The sequence below is a fragment of the Hemicordylus capensis genome, chromosome 2 (genome assembly GCF_027244095.1).
Source record: "Hemicordylus capensis ecotype Gifberg chromosome 2, rHemCap1.1.pri, whole genome shotgun sequence".
In the NCBI taxonomy this organism is placed as follows: domain Eukaryota; kingdom Metazoa; phylum Chordata; class Lepidosauria; order Squamata; family Cordylidae; genus Hemicordylus; species Hemicordylus capensis.
Window position 1 is genome coordinate 22,968,317 of NC_069658.1, and position 24,267 is coordinate 22,992,583.

The 24,267-nt window shown below is 45.6% G+C and overlaps 1 protein-coding gene across 12 annotated transcripts in view; it reads right to left on the reverse strand.

Moving 5' to 3' along the window:
• The window catches only part of PDZD2 (PDZ domain containing 2), a 382,173-nt gene that overhangs the window by 66,536 nt on the left and 291,370 nt on the right, over window positions 1-24,267 (reverse strand). For all 12 annotated transcript variants that reach the window (XM_053299060.1, XM_053299054.1, XM_053299061.1 and 9 more), the window contains one exon: window positions 8,352-8,472. In XM_053299060.1, the coding sequence (XP_053155035.1) occupies window positions 8,352-8,472 (121 nt within the window). The remainder of the gene's footprint in view (window positions 1-8,351; window positions 8,473-24,267) is intronic.

The window sequence follows — 24,267 nt, forward strand, 5'->3', positions numbered from 1 at the left end:
GCCATGTACAGTTTAAAAGGACTAGACCCATATCTCAGTTTCTAAGCTCAGCAAAAGCAGTTTATAGATCGAACATGGACCCAAACAAGAAGGAAGCATACCTGAGCTGGTGGCACTGTATGTATGTATGTATGTATGTATGTATTTATCCACCCCAAACCCCCTCTGGCATGGGCCCCCAATGAATTGCTCAGAGCCCCAAAATCTCATCAGCCACCTCCCTCCTCCATGATCTTTTCCAGAAAGGAGATGCAGCTATGGAGGCACCTCCACAGAGCATGGGACAGAGCTCCTAGGCTCACCTAGCTCTCTGCTGCTTCCACCTTCAAAGGTGATGCATTATAATATCGAAGACCTTTTAAAATATGATTGAATGTAATTATTAAAAGAGGGGTTGTGGGCCCGGGGCCCAGATCCTTTAAGTACCTAGCAGCTGTAGGTACAGAAAGCTTATTTCTTTAAAACTAAACAACATTGAAAATGCATTTGTTTGTTTTTTGTTTGTTTTTATCCTGCTTTTCAATCTTATAGGAAGATTTCCTAAGGCAGCTTCCAAATTTTAAAAAAAGACCCCCAAACATAAAGCAAGCTAACAAGGTATAAAACAGCAAAAGCAGAGTGAAACCAAATAAAAAATAAGCAATTAAAAAACAGGTTGCTTACCTGTACCAGGTGATCCGGTAGTGGTTCTGGACATTCATAACTATGGGTTCTGCGCCTGCGCAGATCAGCTTCGGTTAGAATCTGTTAGCTCCTCGAGATGCCTACAACCGCCCTCTGCACGTGACTACAGTACCTGCTAATGGAGGTTGGGCGTCTTCTTACTTAGTTTCTTGATGGCTGACTACTGATCATTGATGTCTATTGATCGTTGATGCCAGGTATCCTGATGTACATTAGCATGTGTTTCGTTTGTGTTGCAGCACGATGGGTGGGTTTTATGAATGTCCTGAACCACTACCAGATCACCTGTTTCAGGTAAGCAACCTGTTTATCTGGGTTGTAGTCCTGGATATCCGTAACTATGGGTGAATTATGAGCCACCTCTTTGGAGGTGGGTGCCACAAGCTACTGCAGCACTCTCTTTAGAACCGCCCTTCCAAATGCCGCTGCTGCTGCATTGCAGAAATTCACCGCATAGTGCTTCACAAAGGTTTGGTGTGATGCCCAGGTCACAGCAGCACAAATATCCTCAAATCTAATGCCAGCAAGATGCGCTGCCGAGGTTGCATAAGCCCTAGTTGAATGAGTATGCAGCATGGAAGGTGAAACCATCTTTTGCAGATCATATGCCATTTTAATGAGTTCCACTAGCCAGTAGGAGAGCTTTTGTCTGCTCGGTGACAGGCCTTTATGTTTTCCCTTTTCACAAATAAACAGGTGTTTTGTCCGGCGGACGAGGTGCATCACTCGGAGATAAAATAGGAGCGCTCTGCGGACATCCAGGGAATGCATTGATTGTTCCAGAGGAGTGGAAGGATCCCTAAAAAAGGTTGGTAACACAATATTAGTATTTAAGTGGAAGCTCGTCACTATCTTAGGCCTAAACTCAGGATCTAGGCGCATAATAACCTGGTCAGGATAAAACTTGGTATAGGGTTCATCAATATGGAGAGCCTGGAGCTCACTGACCCGTCTCGCAGTGGTAATGGCCAACAAGAAAAGAGTTTTTAAAGTTGTCAGCTTTAAAGTCGCTTTCGCCATTGGCTCAAAAGGTGATTCCGTAAGTGATGCGAGCACAAGTGACAAGCTCCATTTCTCTGCCGGTGGCCTCACTGATGGATACAAGTTATTGATTCCTTTAAGGAAATCTTTGCACTTAGGATGGGAGAACAAAGTCTTTCTGTCCCAACCATCATGTCGGGCTGAGAGAGCAGCCATATGAACTCTTAAGGAGACGTTTGCAAGACCTTTGCTCTTTAACAAAGTAAGATATAGAAGCACTTCCTTGAGGCTTGCCTGCTTGGGGTGAAACCCCTTCGCGGCAGCTTGCATGCGAAACCTTCGCCACTTCGCATTATAGCTACGTCTCATAGATAGTTTCCTCGTGTTGAGTAAGCTCTCCCTCAAAAGCCTATCTTCCACGCAGTAAGACTTAGAACCGATAGATCCGAGGGCCTGTCATCGAGGCATCCGTTGTCACTGTCACGGTTGGCTCTGACAGCTTGAAGGGTACCCCTCATAGTAGGTTGCACCATTTCCTCCACCATCGTAAGGAGTCCAGTACCTTTTCTGGAAGCAGCACCAGTTTGGTCTGGGGCTCAGTCCGTGGGTGGTAAGCCCGAAGGAACCACTGCTCCAAAATGCGCAGTCTCAACCATGCATACGGGACCATCATTGTGCAAGAAGCCATGAGGTCCAATAGTATTTGATTTTGTCTTGCCCTCTGTAAGGGTGTTGCTTGAAAGGAGTCTATCAGTGAGTGTATTTGTTGGAAACGGGTTTCTGGTAGATATGCCATCTGCGTCACCATGTCTAGCTGCACCCCAATATACTCAAGGCAGGTGGATGGTGTCAGAAAGGATTTTTTTAAATTGACCTGGATGCCCAGTTAATGTAACAGAGCCGTCACAACACCTATATGGGTCAAAAGATCCTGCCTTGTCTTTGCAGTCAGAAGCCAATCGTCGAGTTAAAGGTATATCGACAAGCCTTGTGTCCTTAGGTAGGCTATTATTACTGCTACACATTTTGTGAAGACTCTCTGGGCAGTGACCAGTCCGAAGGGCAGAACATTGTACTGATAAAGTTCTGTGCCCAATGTGAAGCATAGGAATTTGCGATGGGTTTCCCTGATTCCCACATGAAAGTATGCATCCTTTAAATCAAGCGTCGCAATCCATTGCTCTTTGTGAAGGAGAGGAAGGATGGCTTGCAGCGTCATCATACGGAATTTCCGTACTTCGATGTACAGGTTCAGGTTGTGCAGGTCCATTATGGGACGTATGCCCCGGTCCCGTTTTGGGATTTGGAAATATCAAGAGTAGAATCCCATTTGGCTGTGTGCCCACTGCAGCAGAGAGACTGCTTCCTTCATCAGCAACTGATGCACTTCCTCCCACAGAATAGGTGTTTCTGGAGTAAATTTCAAGAAGGGAGAGATCTCGACTTGTTTCTATTATAGAATGGTTTCTTATCGTAACGCTGATACTGGCCTCTGTAGTCTTTGCGTTCAGTCTGGTGGTAGTACTGCTGTTTGTGCTGGTACTGATGGTACGGTTGGTACTTGGGGGTATTTTTTTGTATTAGGAATGAATGAGCAGTCAGCCTTGATTTCTTCCATTGTCCCATCGTCTTGTCCGTTTTGTCAGAAAACAAACCCTTCCCATCAAATGGGAGAGTTTCAGTGCATTCCTTCATCTCCTGTTGAAGAGCTGTCGCTCTCAGCCAGGCATGTCTCCTTAGGACAATGGAAGAGGTCATAATTCTCGACTCCGACTCTGCAAGATGCTTGGCATTTGCCAACTGTTGTCTTGTGGCCGTAGTTGTTCTAGCAAAGGTACTCTCAAATTGCTTTACAAATTCCACAGGGTCCAGTGAGTTACGTTTGTCATATAGATTCTCCCAAAGAAATGTATGAATTTTGGGTGTAAATGGGTGTATTTTGCTTGGCAAGCAATATAATTTGCAATTTTAATCGAAAGGCAGGCCGTAGAATAAGTATGGCGGCCCAGGACATCCAACTTCCTCCCCTCTTTATCAGCAGGGGTAGTGTGTCTCTGTCCCCCCTTGGAGGTTGTTGCACAATCCACCACTAAAGAATTTGGTAAAGGATGGTGGATGAGGTACTCGTTTTCCTCCTCCTGGACGTGGTAGAGAGCCTCTAGCCGTTTTGAGGTTGGAGTTTGGAGTACCTCCCATTCTGACTTGGCCGCCCTTGATACATGTGGCAACATAGGAATGAAGACGGGGTGCAGTCCGGCAGCCGCCTTCATCATATTATAGACTGGATCGTCTAACTCTGTAGTACTCTGTTTTAATTGTAGGCCCAAGACCTGTGCCATCTCAGCAACCTGCTGGTGATAGCCCTTCATCTCCTTGTTGGGTGAAGTTGAAGGGATCGCAGCCACATTAGGACCTGGGTCCAGCAGATTTGGTTCCTCTGGTTCCCGTGGATCCAGCTCCATTGAATCCGAAATGTAGCTGTCCTCGTCGTCGTCATCTGAAACAGCGATAGGTGAGTGTCGCACAGGTGAGTTTCTCACAGCAGTGGTAGTTACCTTCACCGGTGGTGTAGCCCGGTTAGTTTGCATCATCACCTGACATGCTGTTGTCACTACAGGTGTCTTAGGGAAGTCTGCCTGAAGTGACACTGTACGCTGTCTTGGACGGTTTGCTATAGTTTGGACAACAGTAACAGTTTGTTGTATGGTTGGTGGTGATGTTTGTGCAGAAGATTCCGACATAATCAAATCCTTCTCTCCTAGATTTCGCTCCCTTAACCATTGAGAAAACAGGGAGTATTCTGCCCGAGTAACTGTGAAGGTTTCATCCCATGGGGGTAGAGCCCCCCAGCGGGCGTAGCTGTTGTAGAGATGGGGTCTTAGGAACACCACTATCAGCATCATGAAAACCCCCAAACGTGCCAGTAGATGGTGTACTTTCCTCCGAATCAAGCAGATGAGTCAGCCTGCATGACGCGACATCTCGGTCCCCCAGTGGGGTCCCCGATAGTGTGGCACTTTCGCAGGTCTCAATAGTGTACACCACCTCGCCCTCGGCGTCGAGTTCAGTGTCCATAATAACCGCTACTGTGTGCTGATCAAGGAGAACTTTACGTTGTTGAGTCAAGGTCAAAGTCTGTTTTAGTGTTGATGTCGAGGCTCTTGGAGGCGAGACATTCCCCATATCCAATCCTGGCTTCGGGGTCGACAGGTGTCTCGATGTAGAGCACACTCCTCTTTCAGAACCCGAGACTGGAGCAGCTCGATGTCGATCCGGAGTCAACGTCCTCGATGTCGATTGCCTTTGTGAGTGCGGCATCGATGGTGACTGACATGGAGTCGAGGCTGGGGACAAAGAGAATGCTCGATGCCAAGGTGTCTTCAAAGTCTGCAGGCTCGATGGCGAGGGGGTCTGAGTCGAACTCTGATTCCGATCCTCACTATGTGAGCCATGATGTTGCTTCCGTTTGCTCTTTTTTGGAGGATGTTCCGGTATGGGAGCCGAAGTCCTCTTTCTAGGGCTAGAGCAAGGGCCCACTGGCTTCTTAAAGGCTGTTAAGGACTTTGAAGTTGATGCTGTCGGCATCAAGGATTTCAACGTCAAAGCCAGCTTTGGACCTGCTGGGACTTTAGACTGCGTATGCGATGCAGGTCCCGGCGCCGAGGATGGAGTGGTCTTTTTCGTCATTAGAGCCTCCTCCATTAGAAAGACCTTCAAGCGTACCTCTCGGTTTTTTAGAGTCTGTTTATTAAATGTTATACAGACAGAGCATTTAGAAGTATCATGGGACTCACCCAAACAAAACAAGCAGAGGTTGTGGCTGTCTGTGGAGGGGAGTTTCCCGCAGCACTCGGAGCACCTTTTAAAAGTGGTCTTCTCCTTACCCGCCTTCTGTTTTGCACTCATCTGTATACGATCTGCTTTACTTTTAACGGTGGTCGTTCCAAGGTCGATTTAATTAAACAATTTTTAATCCAGTCAAACAAACTTTAAGGGAAAACAAAAGAAGAATTGTCGTCCATTCCACGTCAGTTTTGAAAGATCAATCAAGTCCAAATTCAAAATTCAAAAGAGTAATCCAGTCAGTTCCGTAGTCAAAAGCCGTAGTATCAACTTTTTTCTGAGTAAATAATGAATTCTGAGGAGCAACTGTTTCCGAGGACTGATCCTAATGGCGGTCAGCAAGAAATTGAGTAAGAAGACGCCCAACCGCCACTAGCAGGTACTGTAGTCACGTGCAGAGGGTGGTTGTAGGCGTCTCGAGGACCTAACAGATTCTAACCGAAGCTGATCTGCGCAAGCGCAGAACCCATAGTTATGGATGTCCAGGACCACTACCCAGATCCACAGAGCAGGAAAATTCCATACAGCAGGAAGAGTGCCTTATAATCTGCTAAAACATGGGCAAACACAACCATTTACAATTAAAGCAGGCAGCATCACTTCATAGTTGAGGTGCCAACAGAGAAAGCCTTCCCTCAGTTACCAGCCACCTGATCTCTGAAGGTCAGAGGATCCTTGAAAGATCTTAATGCCTTGGCAGCCTAATAATAATAATAAAAAATAATTTCATTTATTGGCTGCCCTATAACAATTGTTCTCTGGCAGTTCACAAACAATTGATATGCTGTATCTTCTCCAGTCTCCCAAAACATTAAGATGTAAGTCTAGTTCACACAATCATTTGAATCTAGGTTTAATGTGGGTTTATTTATTTATTTATTTTATTTATTTAACATATTTATATACTGCACAAAATGCAAGTCTCTGGTTGCTGACATTTGCACGATTGTGTGAGTCCACAGCAAGGTAGGAATCTCAGATTCATCTTGGGCCATACACCATCTTTTTCCCTGCTGCCGCGAGGCCGAACCACCCATACTCCAGCTGCCATGTGTGCAGTCAGGGGTGGGGGTGGGGTTAGGCAAGCAGGCCTCCCCCGCCCCCCATGGTGGCAGATGGAATTAGAAAAGACTGTCACATGCCTGTGACACCACAGGTTTGCGACACTCTTTTCTAACTGTGCAGGCACACCAAAGCGCCTCGCAGTTCTCAGAGGCCACTGAGCCAGACAGTCAAGCTCAGCGGCTGCTCCCGCTCTGCCTGCCGCCACGGGGGGTGGGTAGGCCTGTTAGCATCACCCCCACATCCCGGCTGTTCACCTCACACACACACACCGTCGCGCCCCCCCCAGTGGCTGGAGTATAGGCGGTTTGGCCTCATGGCAGCGGTGGATAGGAGGAGGGCTTCCAGTGGCAGGGAGGGCCTCACGGCGGTGGGGGCACCTTGTGACAGGGCAGTCTGCGCGCACGGGTTACCTAGGTGTGCCACTGGTGGAGCTTGTGTTATCTGCTGAATGTTGGTTACACAGTTTAGACCCCACACAGTTGCTGGTAACTTCACTGTTTCATTTAAAGGGCTTTATACAGCTCTGTGGCTGGCCTCTTAATGCACGCCTGTTGCAGGGTTCCTCCTGGGCTAATGGAAGAGAGTGTTTGGAGGCTGGGTTGTGCCTAACAAGTCAAGTGCACAACTAATTCATTGTGCTTGAATGCAACATAAGCCTCTTCCTTCTCATTTCTTTATGCAGAGCTGCTGAGAGGCTAAGACTGGATGCACTTTCGTCTAATTCACGTAATGTTCCTTCCAGAAGAACTATAACGCAAGAATAGGTGCAAATACTGACAAGCTTCTTACTATGAATCACAAATCCTCAATTGTTTCTACAAATGACATAAGCTCCTCATCAGTTCTGCAATTTCTCTGACCTCTTATTTATTTATTTATTTATTCATTCATTCATTCATTCATTCATTCATTCATTCATTCATTCATTCATTTCATTTCATTTCTATACCGCCCTTCCAAAAATGGCTCAGGGAGGTTTACACAGAGAAATAACAAATAATTAAGATGGACCCCTGTCCCCAATGGGCTCACAATCTAAAAAGAAACATAAGATAGACACCAGCAACAGTCAGTAGACAAACTGTGCTGGGGGTGGATAGGGCCAGTTACTCTCCCCCTGATAAATAAATAGAATCACCACGTTATTTGCCCTTACTATTTTCTTCTAAAATACAGTTACTCTTCCGGCTCTCCCTCAATTTCTCAATGGGGAGACTTTTGGTGATGCCTCTGGTATGTAACCTGATGGACATGGCCTTGAGCATCTCCTTTTAAAAGTGCCACCATGAGAGTACAGGGTACCAGAATTCTGCTCTTGGAATGTAGTCCGTATTCTTATGCATTCTTTTAATGTATTTATACCTGTCTTTCTGCGTGAAAACAGGCATCCAAAGTGAACAATTGTGAGACACAGTTAAGTTAGCAATAAATGTAACTTGCGGGGCAGGGGAGTAATGGTAAGTGGTAGAAGACTCTGGGAAGATGGCGATGGAAAATGTCCACTCCCCAGGTCTCAGGTGTCGCATCTGCTACCGCCTTGGCTCTTCCAAGCTCTTTACCTATCTCTAGTACAGTGGTGGGCTTTGGGTGCACTTGGGCAGAAGGAAAGCTTCAGTGAACAGGCTCCTCAGTCTCTACCACTGCTTTGATTTTTTTAAAATCTAGCCTTAGAACAGGAGCAGGACTACACTAGCTGACCAGGCCAGAGTCCAGCCTTCCTTGACTCTTCAAAGTAACTCACAAACTTAGATTTACCCATTGGAGAGAATCGAAAGTACCTTGAGATCTGCTCCTGTACTTCAATATACCACCCCCGAGAGTTGGACTTTGGCAGTTTTCTTTGGACGCATCTGCACCACCAGGATCAGGAGATTTATCTGGATCTGTCATATCTGCTGCCTGAAGGAGAAGGAGAAGAAAAACTTTTACAACGCTGTCCAAGTGGTTAGAATGTTGTCGTTTCCACAGCTGGATTAACCATTGTTCTAAGGAAGCTGCAAAGAAGGAGCCAGGCAAAGTAGAACTCCATGCTATGTCATGGAAACTTTTGTGTAATTCCACATGGGAAATATCTTTCTCTTTGCACTGGGCTTCTCCATATTAGAACACAGCCACTTATGGGAAGGAGACAGGAGCAGTTGCATTGGGAAGATTAGAAGGACTGGCATAATTTTTATTAGCAGAAGGAGCAATAGATTTTCTGCGCTTCAGATTATTTGGTGTTTTGAAAAGGCATGAGGAAGTCTGTTTGTATGGGAACCTGTAATTGCATATATGCAGGCCAGCATCTTTGCATGAATGAAGACAGGAGCAAAAGGAGTGGTGCCATTTAACTCCCTGTCCTACACATTACAGACCACAAATAGATATATCACTTTCATCTTTGGCCCATTCACAGGCTCTCTGAAGAGCTGTTATACTTGAAATAGGTAGACACACTCAAAGAACCTACAGTCCACCTCCTATACAATTAGGGTTGCCAGCCCTTCAGGATTTGGCATTGGACTTCAATAGGCTATTGAAAACAATCCTGGATATTGTAATGGTTTGATTTTGTGGTGAGAAATATCAGAAAAAATATGGAGGGGGGGGTTGGAATTCCAGGAACAGCTTAGAGTTAATAACCCTATAATGCAATCTATTGAGCACAGACAGAGGCTGTTCTCATGAGCAGCCAAGACCGGGCTAAGGCAACCAAGCCCCAGCTTGGGTTGAGAACCACTGGAAGACTCGCGACTCCTGGCAGCACCTCGGCAGCAAACCCGCCTAGGAAGCCTGCTTCTTAACTCCATTTACCTGATTGTGTGCCAGCGCAGGCTGCTTTCAGCCAATGCCAAAGCACTGAGGGGCACCTGATGGGCACATTGTGGGAATCCCCACAATGCACCACCCACTCGCGTGTTGCACTATGGGATCTCCAGGGGCCAGGACATGTCATCCCGGCCTCAGAGCTCAGCAATGCAGGAATGCAATGCTGCCCGTCTGGGAGCATGGTTCGTGCTTCCAACAGAAGAACTTGGCTGTCTGGGGAGAAGGTACATTAAAAGCAGCTCCCCGCCCCACATCCTCCCCACCTGTCCTCGGTGATCATGAGAATTGCCCCACAGATTCAGTGCAAGTATAGTTCTCCATGTCAGAGATGGCTGCAAGTGGTGAGGAGGGGAGGTCACTAACAGGAAAGTCCACTCATGGAGCAGTGAATAGGAGAGGAGAAGGAGGATGTGGTGGAGGACTGCATTGTCCCCTGAATTTTCCCTCTCTGCCTCCAACTGGAAGGGAAGGATGAATTGGCTCAGGACTGTAATGCTAGGAGAGGAGTTTTTAACCCTTCCCCCAGACACCAGGGGTTCTCAAACATGAGTCTGCAGATATTGTTGGACTACAATTCCCATCACCCCCAATCCTTAGGCCACTGTGACTTGGGATGATGGGAGTTGTAGTCCACCAAAATCTAGGGGTCTGAATTTGAGGACCCCTGCCATTCACTTTTCCCCCAATTAAAATTCCTCTCCTCTCAACAAAACAAAACACAACTCTTATAGCCTCACCGCAGAAACAAAGGCAAACTTCATATGAGTTGCTCGCTTTTTTCTCTAGAGGGGCTTAACAGCAGGTTTGGAGAGTAGGGGAAGAGCTAAACACCCCCTCTGATGAAGGTTTAAAAAAACCAATTCAATTATTGTTGTTATTATTATTAGAGGTAAGAGTAGTGATATAGCCATGTCGAAGAGTATAAAAAGGCACACGAGACTTGTCAGATGTGAGTATACTGTAACATTTTAACTGGCTTCTGGATTTTTTATTTTTATTTTTTATTTTTTGCTTAATTCCAGATTTCTATTAAACAAAATCATCTAAAAGTAATGTAGATGTCTGTTATGAAACATAATATTGCTATTTAAAAGGCACAAGTCTTGGGGAAAAAGTCTTCCAGATTTCAGCATTCATGCCAGCTCATGAAGTTTATTGTACAAGTTGCAGTCGCTCGATTTTCTAAAATACCTGGATTCTTCCTGCTCTGAAAATAAACAGAAATTCCATCCATTAAGCTCCTAACAATTTCACATGGGCTACAGTTTGTGATCTTTGGCTGTAAAAACGGACTCTGGTGCCATAGCGCAATGAAAATGCAATTCTGCCTTATTCTCCCAGCCATACATGAATGCAAGCTTTTTACAGAGTGCCCCACTGCCAAAACAGTAACTATGCCATTTCGGGTTTTCTTGCATTTCAGGAAGTGGAGCCCATTTAGTTCAGAATTCCTATTGCTAATTGAAAATAGTGATTTTTTATTTAAACTATGTACTGGGGAACTCTGGAATTGCCTGGAAGCCAAGCCTGATCAGTTTTGGGAATCAGAACATAGGAAGCTGCCGGGACAGAGCATTGGTCCATCTAGCTCAGTATTGCTGACACTGCCTGGCAGCCCCTCTCCAAGGTTTCAGACAGGAGTCTCTCCCATCCCTACCTGGAGATACTGCCAGGGACTGAACCTGGAAACTTTTGTATGCAAGCAGATGCTCTACCACTCTACCCCTTCACCTAAGGGGGATGTAAGAAAGACATCTTACAGCAGACAGTGCTCACGTACTGTCACCCATTCAAATGCAAACCAGGGGAGACCCTGGTTAGCAAATGGGACAATTCATGGTCGCTACCACAAGATCAGATCTCCTCCTCTAATAGGTAAGGTGTAGGCATCCAGGGGCAACACCCAATAAGCAGCAGGAATCTAAACCACTCCAACATTAAGCTGGCATCTAGACATCCTCATTCAAATATGGATATTTTTATGAGTCATGATGTCCTATCATGCAAAGCCTCCAGAAGATCTGAACATTAACTAGGGGCGCTAATTAACAAGACATCAATGCAGCAGACCACCACAGTGTTTCTGCATGGTCATCCAACCAGCATGTACAATGAGTCCTACCTAGCTGTAGGGTGAGAGGTGGATGCTTGCTGAACCTGAGCCTAGGAAATTAGGGGCATGGAGAGTCAAAAGGAACTGCTATTTTGTTTCTTGACTGGCAGAGTTACTACGACGTTTCTGGAGAGAGCTACTTCTGGGAGGCTGGTCTGATGTCACTGCAAATCTACAGTAGTTCTGCCTGCTGAGTGCTTGCTTCTTTGCCCCTTGTGGCATCTGTAATGGGCTTGGAGGTGGACCAGCATCTCTCTCTCATCACTATCACCAGTTGGGCCAGTTGTTACACTACTAAAGAGGAAAACAAGCTTGGCATCCTATGGATATTTTAACTTTATTTGACTATAGGAAATCTCAGGAAATGCAGAAGTTCAAGAAGCCTCCAACAGCTCTTAAGGAGAAGCCTTTAAAGTCCCAATTTGTTTAGTTAGCATTTCCACCTATTCAAAAAACCGCAAGGCAGTTCCGATGATTGAATATTTATCTTGCTTCCTGATCTTTCCTTTTGACAGGCTTGCAACTAAAAGGTTCCCACCACTTTCATTTCTAAACAGGGAACACTGTGTTTAATGTTTGCCCCCAGATCAGACAGGGGAGGTAAAATTTGCATCTCAGGACACCACAAGGGAACATTCCCAAATGGGAAGTGCCAACGGGGCCACTGCCTCCACCATGGAGCCGATGCCCCACTGCCAGTAAGATGCCCTCTCCCACCAGCTTGCTCCTTGAATCACTTTATAGTTAGGGAATCCCCTTAGCAAGTTAACTGAACAAGGTCAAACCAGGTCGAACCAGTTCAACAGCCGGAGCCGAACCGCCAGCCCCTTCTAATAAACCAGTTTGCATACCGGTGGTTCAGTTCAAATTTGGTTTGAATTTGAACCGAACCACCATGGACGGGTCAGTGCACACCCCTACAACGTTGTAGAGATCCTTGAGACCTCAGCAGAATGTATACACTACCTTAATTCTTAGGGCCAGTTATGTTATGTGAATGACAGAGTTGCCACTTCCACATGCCTTCTCTAGTACACAGGTAGCTGTCATCTACTGAATCAGACCATTAATCTTTCTAGCTCAGTATTGTCTACTATGACTCTCCAGGGTTTCAGGGAGGAATTTTTCTCAGCCCTAACTAGAGATGCTGAGGATTGACTCTGGAATCTTCTGCATGTTAAGCAGATGCTCTAGCACCAGCCAGCGTAGTGTAGTGGTTAGAGTGCTGGACTAGGACCGGGGAGACCCGAATTCAAATCCCCATTCAGCAATGATACTAGCTGGGTGACTCTGGGCCAGTCACTTCTCTCTCAGCCTAACCTACTTCACAGGGTTGTTGTGAGGAGAAATACAAGTATGTAGTACACTGCTCTGGGCTCCTTGGAGGAAGAGCGGGATATAAATGTAAAAATAATAATAATTAAATAATAATAATGGCCCCAAGCCCCATGACATCCAGTAATATGCATAAAGGGGAGATCACATATGGGAAGAAGTGTATGATATTTGTCATTCCTCTGTCATGAAGCATGCCGCCTGTTACAATCTTCTGGAGAGGTCCGGTTATGGTTGCCACCAGTTTGTCTGGTGGCAACCATAACTGCAAAAGCCCCGAGGTCTCTGCACCAGTAGAAGCTCAGGTTATATGAACATTGCCTCTTGCTGGGCCTATCTCTATCCCTACTCCTTTTTCTTAAATCCAGCCACCTCCTTCTCTGAGCCACTTTCTCTAGCCCACCTGGGAATTCATACAATTAGGACTTTAAGCTATAACACCTATTTGAAGTTGAACGTTCCTTTAATAGGATTGCTCTAATCACACTTTTGATTTTTTAAACTTCAGCCTTGCCTCATTTCCTGGGTTCAAAACTTTGTGGAAATTTAATCTGACGTGGAACTGTCCTACCCAGAGCTAATTTCCCCACACAAAGCCCAAATGCAATCTTGGGGTGTTCGCCAATCACCCTGGGGCAGTTTCATTAACAGATTTAGCCAGCTTCATTGTACAGGATAGTTGTTTGTACAGTAAACAATGAAGAGCAATGCAGAGGAAGTCGCCCTATGTAAACTCACCACATTCAAATTTCATGTTGAGAATGTAATTCTTGTGGAAGATAAATAGAAATGGAAGGATCATTTGCAAGGCATAGAGGAGAACTGGTCTTGTGGTAGCAAGCATGACTTGTCCCCTTAGCTAAGCAGGGTCCACCTTGGTTGCATATGAAAGGGAGATGAGAAATGTGAGCACTGTAAGATATTTCTCTCAGGGGATGAAGCCACTCTGGGAAGAGCAGAAAGCTTCAAGTTCTCTCCCTGGTTTCTCCAAGATAGGGCTGAGAGAGATTCCTGCTTGCAATCTTGGAGAAGCCACTGCTAGTCTGTGAAGACAATACTGAGCCAGATACACCAATGATCTGAATCAGTATATGGCAGGTTCCTATGTTCCTAAGGCACTTCTCTGTATGGCTCAATTTTAATACCGCTGACATCATGATGTGCTCAGAGGAACCTAAGAACAGCCCTGCGGGATCAGGCCCAAAGCCTATCTAGTCCAGTATCCTGTTTCACTCAGTGACCCACCAGATGCCTTTGGGAAGACCATAGGCAAGAGCTGAAGGTATGCCCTCTCTCATGCTGTTGCTCCCCTGCAACTGGTATTTAGAGGCATCTTGCCTCTTAGGCTGGAGGTGGCCTATATATAGCCCTCAGACTAGTAGCCATTGTTAGACTTATCTTTTATGAATTTATCTAAGCCCTTCTTATAGTCATCTAGGCTGGTGGCTGTCACATCTTGTAGCAGAGAATTCCATAGGTTAATTATGTGTTGTATGAAAAAGTACTTCCTTTTGTCGGTCCTAAATTGCTTGGCAATTAGTTTCATGAGATGATCCCTGGTTCTAGTGTTATTCAAGAGGGAGAAAAATGTCCATCTATCCACTCTCTCCACACCATGAATAATTTCATAGACCTCTATCATGTCACCCCTCGGTCGTCTTCTTTCTAAAATAAAAAGCCCCAGGTGTTGAAGCCTTGCCTCATAAAGAAGTTGCTCTAGGCCCCTAATCACTTTGGTTGCCCTCTTTTGCAGCTTCTCCAGTTTTATAATGTTATTTTTGAGTTATGGTGACCAGAAATGTACACGATACTCCAAATGAGGCTGCACCAAAGATTTGTATAAGGGCATTAGGACATCAGCAGTTTTATTTTCAATCCCCTTCCTAGTTATTCCAATCATGGAATTGGCCTTTTTCACAGCAGCCGCCCAGTCAAGCTCCAGGGACTGTGTCTATGTGTAAAAGTTGGTTTGCATACATTTGTTTCCACATACAAGTGGTACCAACCCGTCCTTCCATGACTATGTGTGTGCCTGTATTTCTAGAGTGAAGAAGGAACGAACAATCCACATTCATAATCTACTGATTTGTACATTACAATTTCCCACATGGGTGCATTCTCAAGGACAGCCAGAACTACTTAGGCATTTTAAAATAAAATTTAAAAATGCACATTAGAGCTAAGATAGTCCATTGGCTCAACCAGAGGTGGCCCTTTCATGAAGCAAGGTGAGGCAGCTGCCTCAGGTGGCAGATTCTTGGGGCATTAGCAGGGCGCCAGGATACCTCCTGCTGCCGCCATGAGAGCAGGTCTTTGGGACCAGTCGGACCCCAGCACACTTTGCAAGGAGCGCCTCTCCTCACAGTCCTTGCAAAGCTTACAAGAAGCAGCTGCCAGTAATCTCACCACCTCTCTGCTCTGCATGCAGGCCCCCACCAGCAGAAGGAGGCAAGGCAGTATTTTGCCCCTTGCCTCAGGCGCTGCAGTACCTTGGGCTGCCCCTGCCCCTAAAAGTGAGCTGAAGTGTTAGTTGAGAGAAGAAAGGCATGGTGAAACAATCATGCGACTCTTCCACAGCTCACTTAAGCACATGTTTTCGATGTGGCCTCACTTTTTTTCCAGGGCAGCTCCTGGGAGCCTTTTTACAACTGAATATAGTAAAAACATAACCATCACCACTATCTGAGACGTGAATACATTGTAGAACCATGACATGACCATTTCATCCTATGCCTGAACTCAGCCCATCTTATTTCAGCTTGAACTTCAAGCCATTGTTAGGATCTTAGGAAACAACTTCAAGAGTTAATATTGTCATGTTTGTTGCAATGCACTAGTCATTTATTTTATTTTTCTCTTTATTTAGCAGGGGGAGAGTAACTGGCCCTATCCACCCCCAGCACAGTACTTCCAGTGACTGTTGCTGGTGTCTGTCTTATGTTTCTTTTAGATTGTGAGCCCTTTGGGGACAGGGACCCATCTTATTTGTTTGTTATTTCTCTGTGTAAACTGCCCTGAGCCATTTTTGGAAGGGCAGTATAGAAATCGAATTATTATTATTATTACTACTATTATTATTTAATTATTGATATGCTCTGCTCATATATACCACCACCACCACCCCCGCTGTGGTCTCCCATCCAAATTGTTCATCAGGTCCACACCTGCAATAGTTACCTTCGGCAGTCCTGCAGCCTCTGACGTCCCCAGACCATTTCCCGAATCCCACGTGCAGCCCTATTTAAAAGGGGCAAAGGGGCTCCCTAAATGATTCCTTAGCCCCAAAAAACCCACAATGGAAGAGAAGTAATTATTTGATTAAAAGCCTTCTTTTAAATCTATGGAAATATAATTATATTTTGCAAGGCCTGTATAAATTTGAAAAACTACCTGAATAGAATCACTCATAGAACAGAACTCTACTGATAAGACTGGAGCCCCGTGAGTAATTACAGTACTCTTTCTCTGTTTAATTGTTCATATTCCAAGTTCCATTTACAATGCCATTACTTTGCTTCAGCACTCCTGCTCCAGAGATTTTGGACTCTTCAGGGTTCCCCACCCTTATATTTCAGCATTCTTTCCTCACCATGCCAGAGACAACCACACATATCGAGCTGCCCTATTTTTATTGAGACCATTGGTCCTTCTAGCCCAGTGTGGTCTACTCTGACTGGCAGCAGCTCTCTACAGACACAGGCAAAGGTCTGTCCCAGCCTTGCTACCTCAGACCCTACAAACAGAGATCCAGGGAATGAACCGGGGAGCTTGTCAGTGCAAAGCATATACTCTACCACAGGGCTTCAGCCCCTCCCGCAGGGATTTTCCAGTGAGTAATGAAGTTGCACTGTGGGAAATACCTAAACATTCCTAAGGTTCAAAGTAAAGAAGCTGGAACAATATAGCTATGCAGAATTACAAAAGACAAGGGTTCTTTTTAAGATCAAAAACATCAGTGGGCTGTGTGCCAATGTAGATGCTGAAACTCCTCGCACAAGAAATGGTATTTCAACTTTAGCCGAGGACATCCTGTTTCTGTTTCTAGCAGCAGGGGCATTATATCTCAGTCAGGCCACATGTATCTCCATGCAGAACGTTCAGAACATTGAGGCAACATGAGAGGATCATTCGCTCCATTAGGTCTAACTGAAAAACAAACACGGAGAGCCAAATCTGTAAGGGAGCTTCAAGCACAGTGGAACCAGCACTAGAGATTCATAAGGAAAATCTGGGAGACGCTTATTTATTTCTTACAGTATTTATTTTATTTGTACCCTAACTCTTTCCATCCATCCAAACAGGTGCCCAAGGTTAGCTTAAGAGCTAAACAGTCATGAAATCTAAAGGATTTCGTCATTAAAATAGCAACATGCAAAGCATATCAAAACAAGGAGCAGCACAGATGGAGGGCATTAACACTATGCCTCCCCAAGTGCGCATCAAAATAAACATTCTTTCACATCTTGATAAGGACAGTGGCTGACAGCCAGACTGAATTACTCCTGAGCAGTCCTACTGAAATCAAGTAGTTCTTTAGAGTAACTCCTGTGTAGTGCCATTGAGTAATTTAGTTTGGATGTCAGTCAGTGTTGGGAGTGGCTGACACTCAAAGAAAACCCTTCTTGGCCATATTGCACATTGGTTGGAACACAGAAAGCTGCCTTATACTGAGTCAGAACACTGGTCCATCTAGCTTAGCACTGTCTACACGGACCGGCAGCAGCTTCTCCGAGGTTTCAGGCAGGAGCCTTTCCTGGCCCTACCTGGAGATGCCAAGGATTGGACCTGGGACCTTCTGTATGCAAAGCAGATGCTCTGCCACTGAGCTACAGGCAGCACAACACAGATATCAGACGTGAGCATGCTTCATACCAACAAGACCTGAAAGCATAATCAACAAATCTTGTGGCACCAACCTTACTATTTACTATGGCAGAAACCTTCATGGACTAGAGCCCTCTTCATTAGACAAACGAAATGTTAACCTCAGTTGCCAGGTATGAAGAAAAACACTGGCCTACATCCAAACTAGTGTGGAACTGGCATAATGCGGTTGAACTAATGTATTGATGTAGCGCAATGATGTTGCATAAAGAAATGAACCTCTGTTGCAAGTACTTATGCTAGTGAAAGACGCTGACATGTTGCACAACTTGCTGCACAACTTTGCATGTGACCCAGAGATCTCCTGCCAGCTGTTGCACAACATCACAGAGCACCGCAAACTGCACAGAGGTGCGTACCCTCCTTGCGGTATGCTAGAGTAACACTAGTCTGGAGAGTAGTCATTGAAACCAGTGGGGGCAGATGGACATGGAATGGGTGTGCACACAACTGGGTTGCCCAGTTCAGTTCGAATCCGGACATGTTGGACTCAAACATGTTTGGTTTTGCCTCACCCCATGCAGAGGCCCATTGGGCATGTACGGCAGCCTCCAAAATGGCCACCGCCATGGGGGTGAGGCCTGGAATGGGAAGAAGATCACCTGAACCAGGTGATTTGGGCATGAACGCAGGCCAGTGGGGGGGGAGGGGGAACCTCCGGTGACACACACCCCACAGCCTCAGAGAAGCCCCCAGAGGGGGTGAGTAAATACTTAGAACCCCTGAACAGGCTGGGGGGGGGTCGGTCCGATATTGAACCATTGAACCAAACTGATTCAATGCTGAACAGATTCAGAAATGAACCTGCTTGCACATCCCTAGTTCAGACTATGCCTCTTGAATGCCTATGAATACATGTTTGTATGCACACAGGCACCTTTCCTTGCAATCAAGAAGCCTGCAAAGGTTCCTGATTGATTCCCAATGGCACCTATGTGTGTACAAGTACATGCCCATAGGTTCATTGCAGATGGACATGTGTACCTAGAGGACAGAACCTGCTCCAATGTCACCCCCCACCCTATATGGATTCATTAGGAACAGAGGAAGCTGCCCTATACTGAATTAGACCCTTGGACCATCTAGCTCAGTCTTGTCTTCACAGGCTGGCAGCAGCTTCTCCAAGGTTGCAGGTAGGAGTCTCTCTCACCCTATCTTGGAGATGCCAAGGAGGGAACTTCGAACCTTCTTCATGCAAGCAGGCAGATGCTCTTCCCAGAGCGGCCAGATCTGCATGAATGCTCCAAAGGCCCACAGACTATGACAGTTCTATGTAAAGCTTAAACATGTACAAGATAAGCACAGTGGCTGACATTCAAAGCAAGGAATCGGATGTGAAATTATACCATTACGTTAGAGTAAGGAACTATACCATTACACTACTGTAAGAGGATGGCTTAGTTGCACTAAAAATGAGCACTTTTGTGCAAAAGTTCTGACCAGAATACATGAGGCACACTGCAGTTGTGTAACTGTTGTGCAGTCACAAGCACACCTACAGTAGCGCAACATTAGTCTGGAATGCAAGCTCCAAATGCAGCACAACTAGCTAGCACCAGAGTAGAGATGTGCATGAAACCGGGCGGGGGTGGCGGGGCCACTTTAAGGGCGGGGGAGGGTGCACTTACCCCTCCCCCACTTCCCCCCCACCGGTGCTCGTTGCCCATAAAAGCCTTGGGGGCGGCAGTGTACCTCCCTGCCACCCCTTCCCCCTCTTTGGCCGGAAGTGGTCGGAAATACTGGGTGCGCATGCACACATTGCATCAGCGCCCGTCTGACATGTGCACGCACCCATTACTTCTGGCCACTTCCGGCCGAAAAGAGGGAAGGGGCAGCAGGGAGGTATGCTGCCACCCTGAAGGCTTTTACAGGCAACAAGCACCGGTGGGGGGAAGTGGAGGGAGGGGTCAGTGCACCCTCCCCCACCCTTAAAGTGGCACCCCCTGGCCTCGAACTTCGAACACACACACACCCCGGTATTCGAACCTGTTCGGAGGCCCATAAAAGAGCCTCCAAACATGTTCGTGCACATCCCTGCACCAGAATCTTGCACGATCATAAAGTCCTGCAAGAGGTATGCTGCTCTGGATTGTCCACCAGTGAGCATTTACAACAACAGTGATACCATCAACTTAGCTGTATTATGTTAACTGGAATGTGTAGTAGAAGAGGAAACGATTGTCTTGATTCAGGCTGGAGCATACAGAATCGACGCAAGAAGATCTGATAGGAGTACCAGATACCACAAGGCTTGAGCCAGGAACCTAGCAGATCAGATGTTGGCTTCCTGTGCAACTGGGACTCTTGGTCAGAAGACAGAACTTGGTCAGAAGACAGAACAGAGTATGCTACTGCCTTCACCCAGCTGTTCATAATCCTTCTGGTCTGGGCAGTCAGGTGACATGAGGAGGTCAATCCAATACTTCTGGCTGCCAGAGAGACTTCCTGATCTGCACAGAGGGAGGTCACCAGGTCAGCACCACCAGACTATCAGCTTTCAGTCAGCCTGGCAGCTGCCTTTGCCCAAGGCATTTGCCTAACCAAGAATAGACTCTTTCCTCAATCCTTTTGTGCCACTGACAGATTCATATGTTCAGGATACTATGGATTTCTTAAATTTCATTTGAGGTATTGAATTGGATTGTACAGATGGACCCCTTTGTCCCAGACACACTGGGACTGATCTCATGTGAAACTGCACCCTTGAAACAGCTGTTATACATGCACAAATGTTGTATCACATACATAGGCAAGCGCTGGACTGGGACACCAGTGCTGCTTTCTTATTAGGCTACCTACAGAATGACAGAGCATGAATTTTAATTTGAAAAGCTTAACAGTTCAGAGAAAGTTCTAATATGAAAGGTACGGTGTACATAAATCTCTGTGGGCAATGTAATGTTACCTTCCTTCCCCTCTGCTTTCACCAATCTATAATGCTTTAGAAATTCAATTTTAAAAACCACACAAATGTCAGAATCATATGCTTTTTTTATTAAACTCACCGGCTGATTTTGATAGGGGAGAGGAGACAATTTAACACAAATATCCGTGTGTTACAGATCACTTTGGCTTTCTTAGTAAGTGAGCTTGAAATACTTTTTAATGCAATCCATTTATTTGCCTTGCGGCACAAATTTTATTGGTTTGGATTGTTTTTGTTTAGGTTTTATGTTCTACCCATATGCTTTAGCTTTAGCTTTTGTAATAAAAAAGTGCCTTCCTTTTAAACTGAAGTTATGAAACTTGGGTGCTTCGACAGGCAAGGAACTTAAATAAGCCATGAGAGTAATATTTCTGTTAGATTGCAGCCTATCTCCAAAGCACTTTTAGCTCAAATGTACACATTCCTGGAAGTGGACTGGGTTACAATCCTGGGTCAAAGATTTTGCTTTCCAGAACAGTACTGGAGTGGTGGTCAGTACATCCTGCCCTGTGTGTTGTTTTCTTGCTCACTACTTCCAGAAGAGGGAAATTCCAGTGGAAGCCCCAGGACCCAAGCAGACGTGATTTTAATCACATCATTGACCCTGGAGTTGTCATGGGCATGCTGGAAGACTCCGAGGAGGAGTTGGAGGTAGAGACAGAGCAGACAGCAGAGGAGGGTGGGCAAGGACCAGAGGCTGCAAAGGTCTGACACACAGGGTGTAGAAGATGAGTTAGAGGCGGGTGAGGCAGCTCTTGTGGAGGAGGCGCAACCAGTCTCAGCTGTGGAGAGGTGCCGATCCAAGAGACCGCAAGAGCTAAGATGCTGCATGCATAGAACAACAGGTAAAGCTGCTGACTCGCAACACTTAATTAACAGCACCGGGGGCTCAGCCTATTTAAGACACCTGTAACACAGCTACCCTGCTGATAGCAACAATAGTTTTCTGCAAGCTAATCAGCTGTGTTCCTGTTTTGCCTTGACCGTGTTTGGACCCTGGACTGTGTTGACCTTGCCTGTGGATTTTGCTTTGGACTCTGTTGGATTTATTGGACTAACTCGGACTTGACCTGGTTTGGAGAATTTATCCCTGTTGAATTTTGCTGTTCTGCTTCTGTTCTGCTTCTGTTTTTGCTGTTCTGCTGCTGCGCTTAGTCTGGCTAGCCTGACAGATTTATGACAGGAGTGCTCGCTTCCCCCCGGTGTAAATAGGATGTATAGGGAACCTCATCTGGACTGGGACCATAGCTGGAGGGTTAACCCTACCCCCCCAACCATGATCTTGATCCAGTCTAAAGGACCCATGGGTGCTATCTGCCCTGGGGAAAAAGCTTCAGTTGGCACCAAAAGACCTCCTATACCCACCATGGTTCCCATTCACACTGTCCCTTCCCCATATCTGCTGTTTACAGGGGGAAATTGAGTATTCCAGGGCCAATAACAAGATTTACATCACATCTAGTTTGACCTTCACTTTCCAAGTGCAGACATGATACAGGAGACTCTGGTATTTCCGTAATTCTGTACAGATATTTGTGGTATTTCTGTGACTCTGTCCTGGCAAAGTAGGGGAAAGGCACACATACAGGCATTGCTAGTCCAAAAGCAACAGTGACCTCCCAGAAGTCACAAGCACACCCTTGAAGCCATCCAGGCTACTTATTGCCAGCTAGTTGTCAAAACTTGAAGTGTCCCATCCCCCATCCCAATTCAGAACTGCCTCCTCCCCCCACCCAATATCTTTTGCTATGTAATCCTTTCCAAAACCTTTATTGAAAAGCAGTATATAAAATACCTTAAATACTCACATTCTGCACAGCATTGCAAAGAACAGCATGGCTGCAAAAATGCTGTTTCAGAGCATTGCCGAGCAGAAAACACAAGCAGGGGGAGAGGGGGAAACTATTTTCACTGCTCTCCCCTCCCTCCAAAAGAGATTTTTGGTTTAAGGAATATATCCCTGAGGGCAGTGCAATCCTCAAGGATATATTTCTGAAGCAAAAAAGAGCAGCAAAAATTGCTCATCCCTCTCCCTCCACACACATTTGCTTGCTCTGTAACATGATGGGATGACCCAAGAAAGTATTTTTGACATCACACTGCTCACTGCCACCCTAACAACACTGTGCAGAATGTGAACCAATAATAAAATAATAATAATTTCCTGGTTATGTTAAGTTGTGGATTTATACCTCCACATATGAGTTTAAAACCCCCGGAAAGTGGCTCTTTTGGCATACCCCATTCCCAGGCAGTTCTTGGCCCCTACCCTGGAAGGCTGGTGTGACCTGTATTCCTAGCTCACCTTAAACCATCAGCATTCATTGTTCATAGCCAAGCCAAGGCAAAGATGGAGAGAAACTTAGAATTAGGGATGTGCAGAATGTTCAGAGCTCAGAATGGAACAACCGCGTTCTAAGCCAGAACATTCCGATCTGCTCATGCGCGGCAGCCAATTGTGTGGTAGGCACCACCATGCAAATGGCTGTCATGCATGTGCCGAGGCCAGAAGAGCACCATTTTGGAGTCCAAAATGGCTTGTGGAATGTTTTGAGTGTTCCGAGCTTGTTTCGTTGGAACAATCGGTTGAGCCTGGTTATTTGTATTCTGCTACGAGCTCGGAACGCAAATGTTCTGTGCACATCGCTAGCTGGAATAGCAAGTCAGTATCCCTATAACATAACAAAACATAATGGTTGACATCCTTAATGGTGTGCTTGCACAATGCACAAAGTGGTGCTAGTGCAAGGTGATCACATATCTGTGTAAAATCAAGAATTGTGCTACTGCACATCATGCAAACATTTCCTTTAAAACATATGAGGCATGCCGAGGCTGCACACTTGTAGCACAAACATATTTGTGCTATCACAATACTGCTCTGGAACACAAACTCTAAACTTAGTGCACCCTAGCTAACACAGCAGCCCTGCAGAAGCACATCTTGACACAAGTACACATGCTGACATTAGAAAGAATGTTGGTTAATATGTATTATGCATCAACTGTCTATAAGAACTAGGTGCTGTACATAATTATCACGAGTCTGCAAATAAAGAAAAATTGAGTTGTAGGAGGGTTTTGTATTTTTTAAAGGACAATTTAACAGATTCTTGTACAATGTAAACCAAAACAGAGCCAAAAGATTTTGCAACACTGTAAAACTTTCAGGAACCCTTTTCCCTCCCTAAAAACAGATGGTTATTATTAAAAGAGTGTTAGATTACACACAAATATTGGATGTTTCAGCACCTGCAGGAAGCAGCCTCTTTCTACCTTTTGCAACCCTCACAATTGCAAGGAAGGAAAATTGGGATGGGTTGTTTTTCACAGAGTTTTGCTCTCAGGCCTTACTTTTTCTGGGTCCAGCCACAACAGCGATTAATCCATATGCTTGTTATCAAGCAGGAATAAAATCCTCTCTGTGTTTGAAAGTCTGTCACTGTTGTTTATACAGTTATGCTATACTCCATGCTTAGAAATCCTATTAGACTGATATTTGGATCAATCCCTAAGTCTAATTAATTAATAGGAAGTAACACTTGGGTCGGACAGTGTGACAAGACCCACATGGCGAGGGAGGACCCTGCTTCTACTCAAGGAGGAAAATAGAAACTAGCAAAGC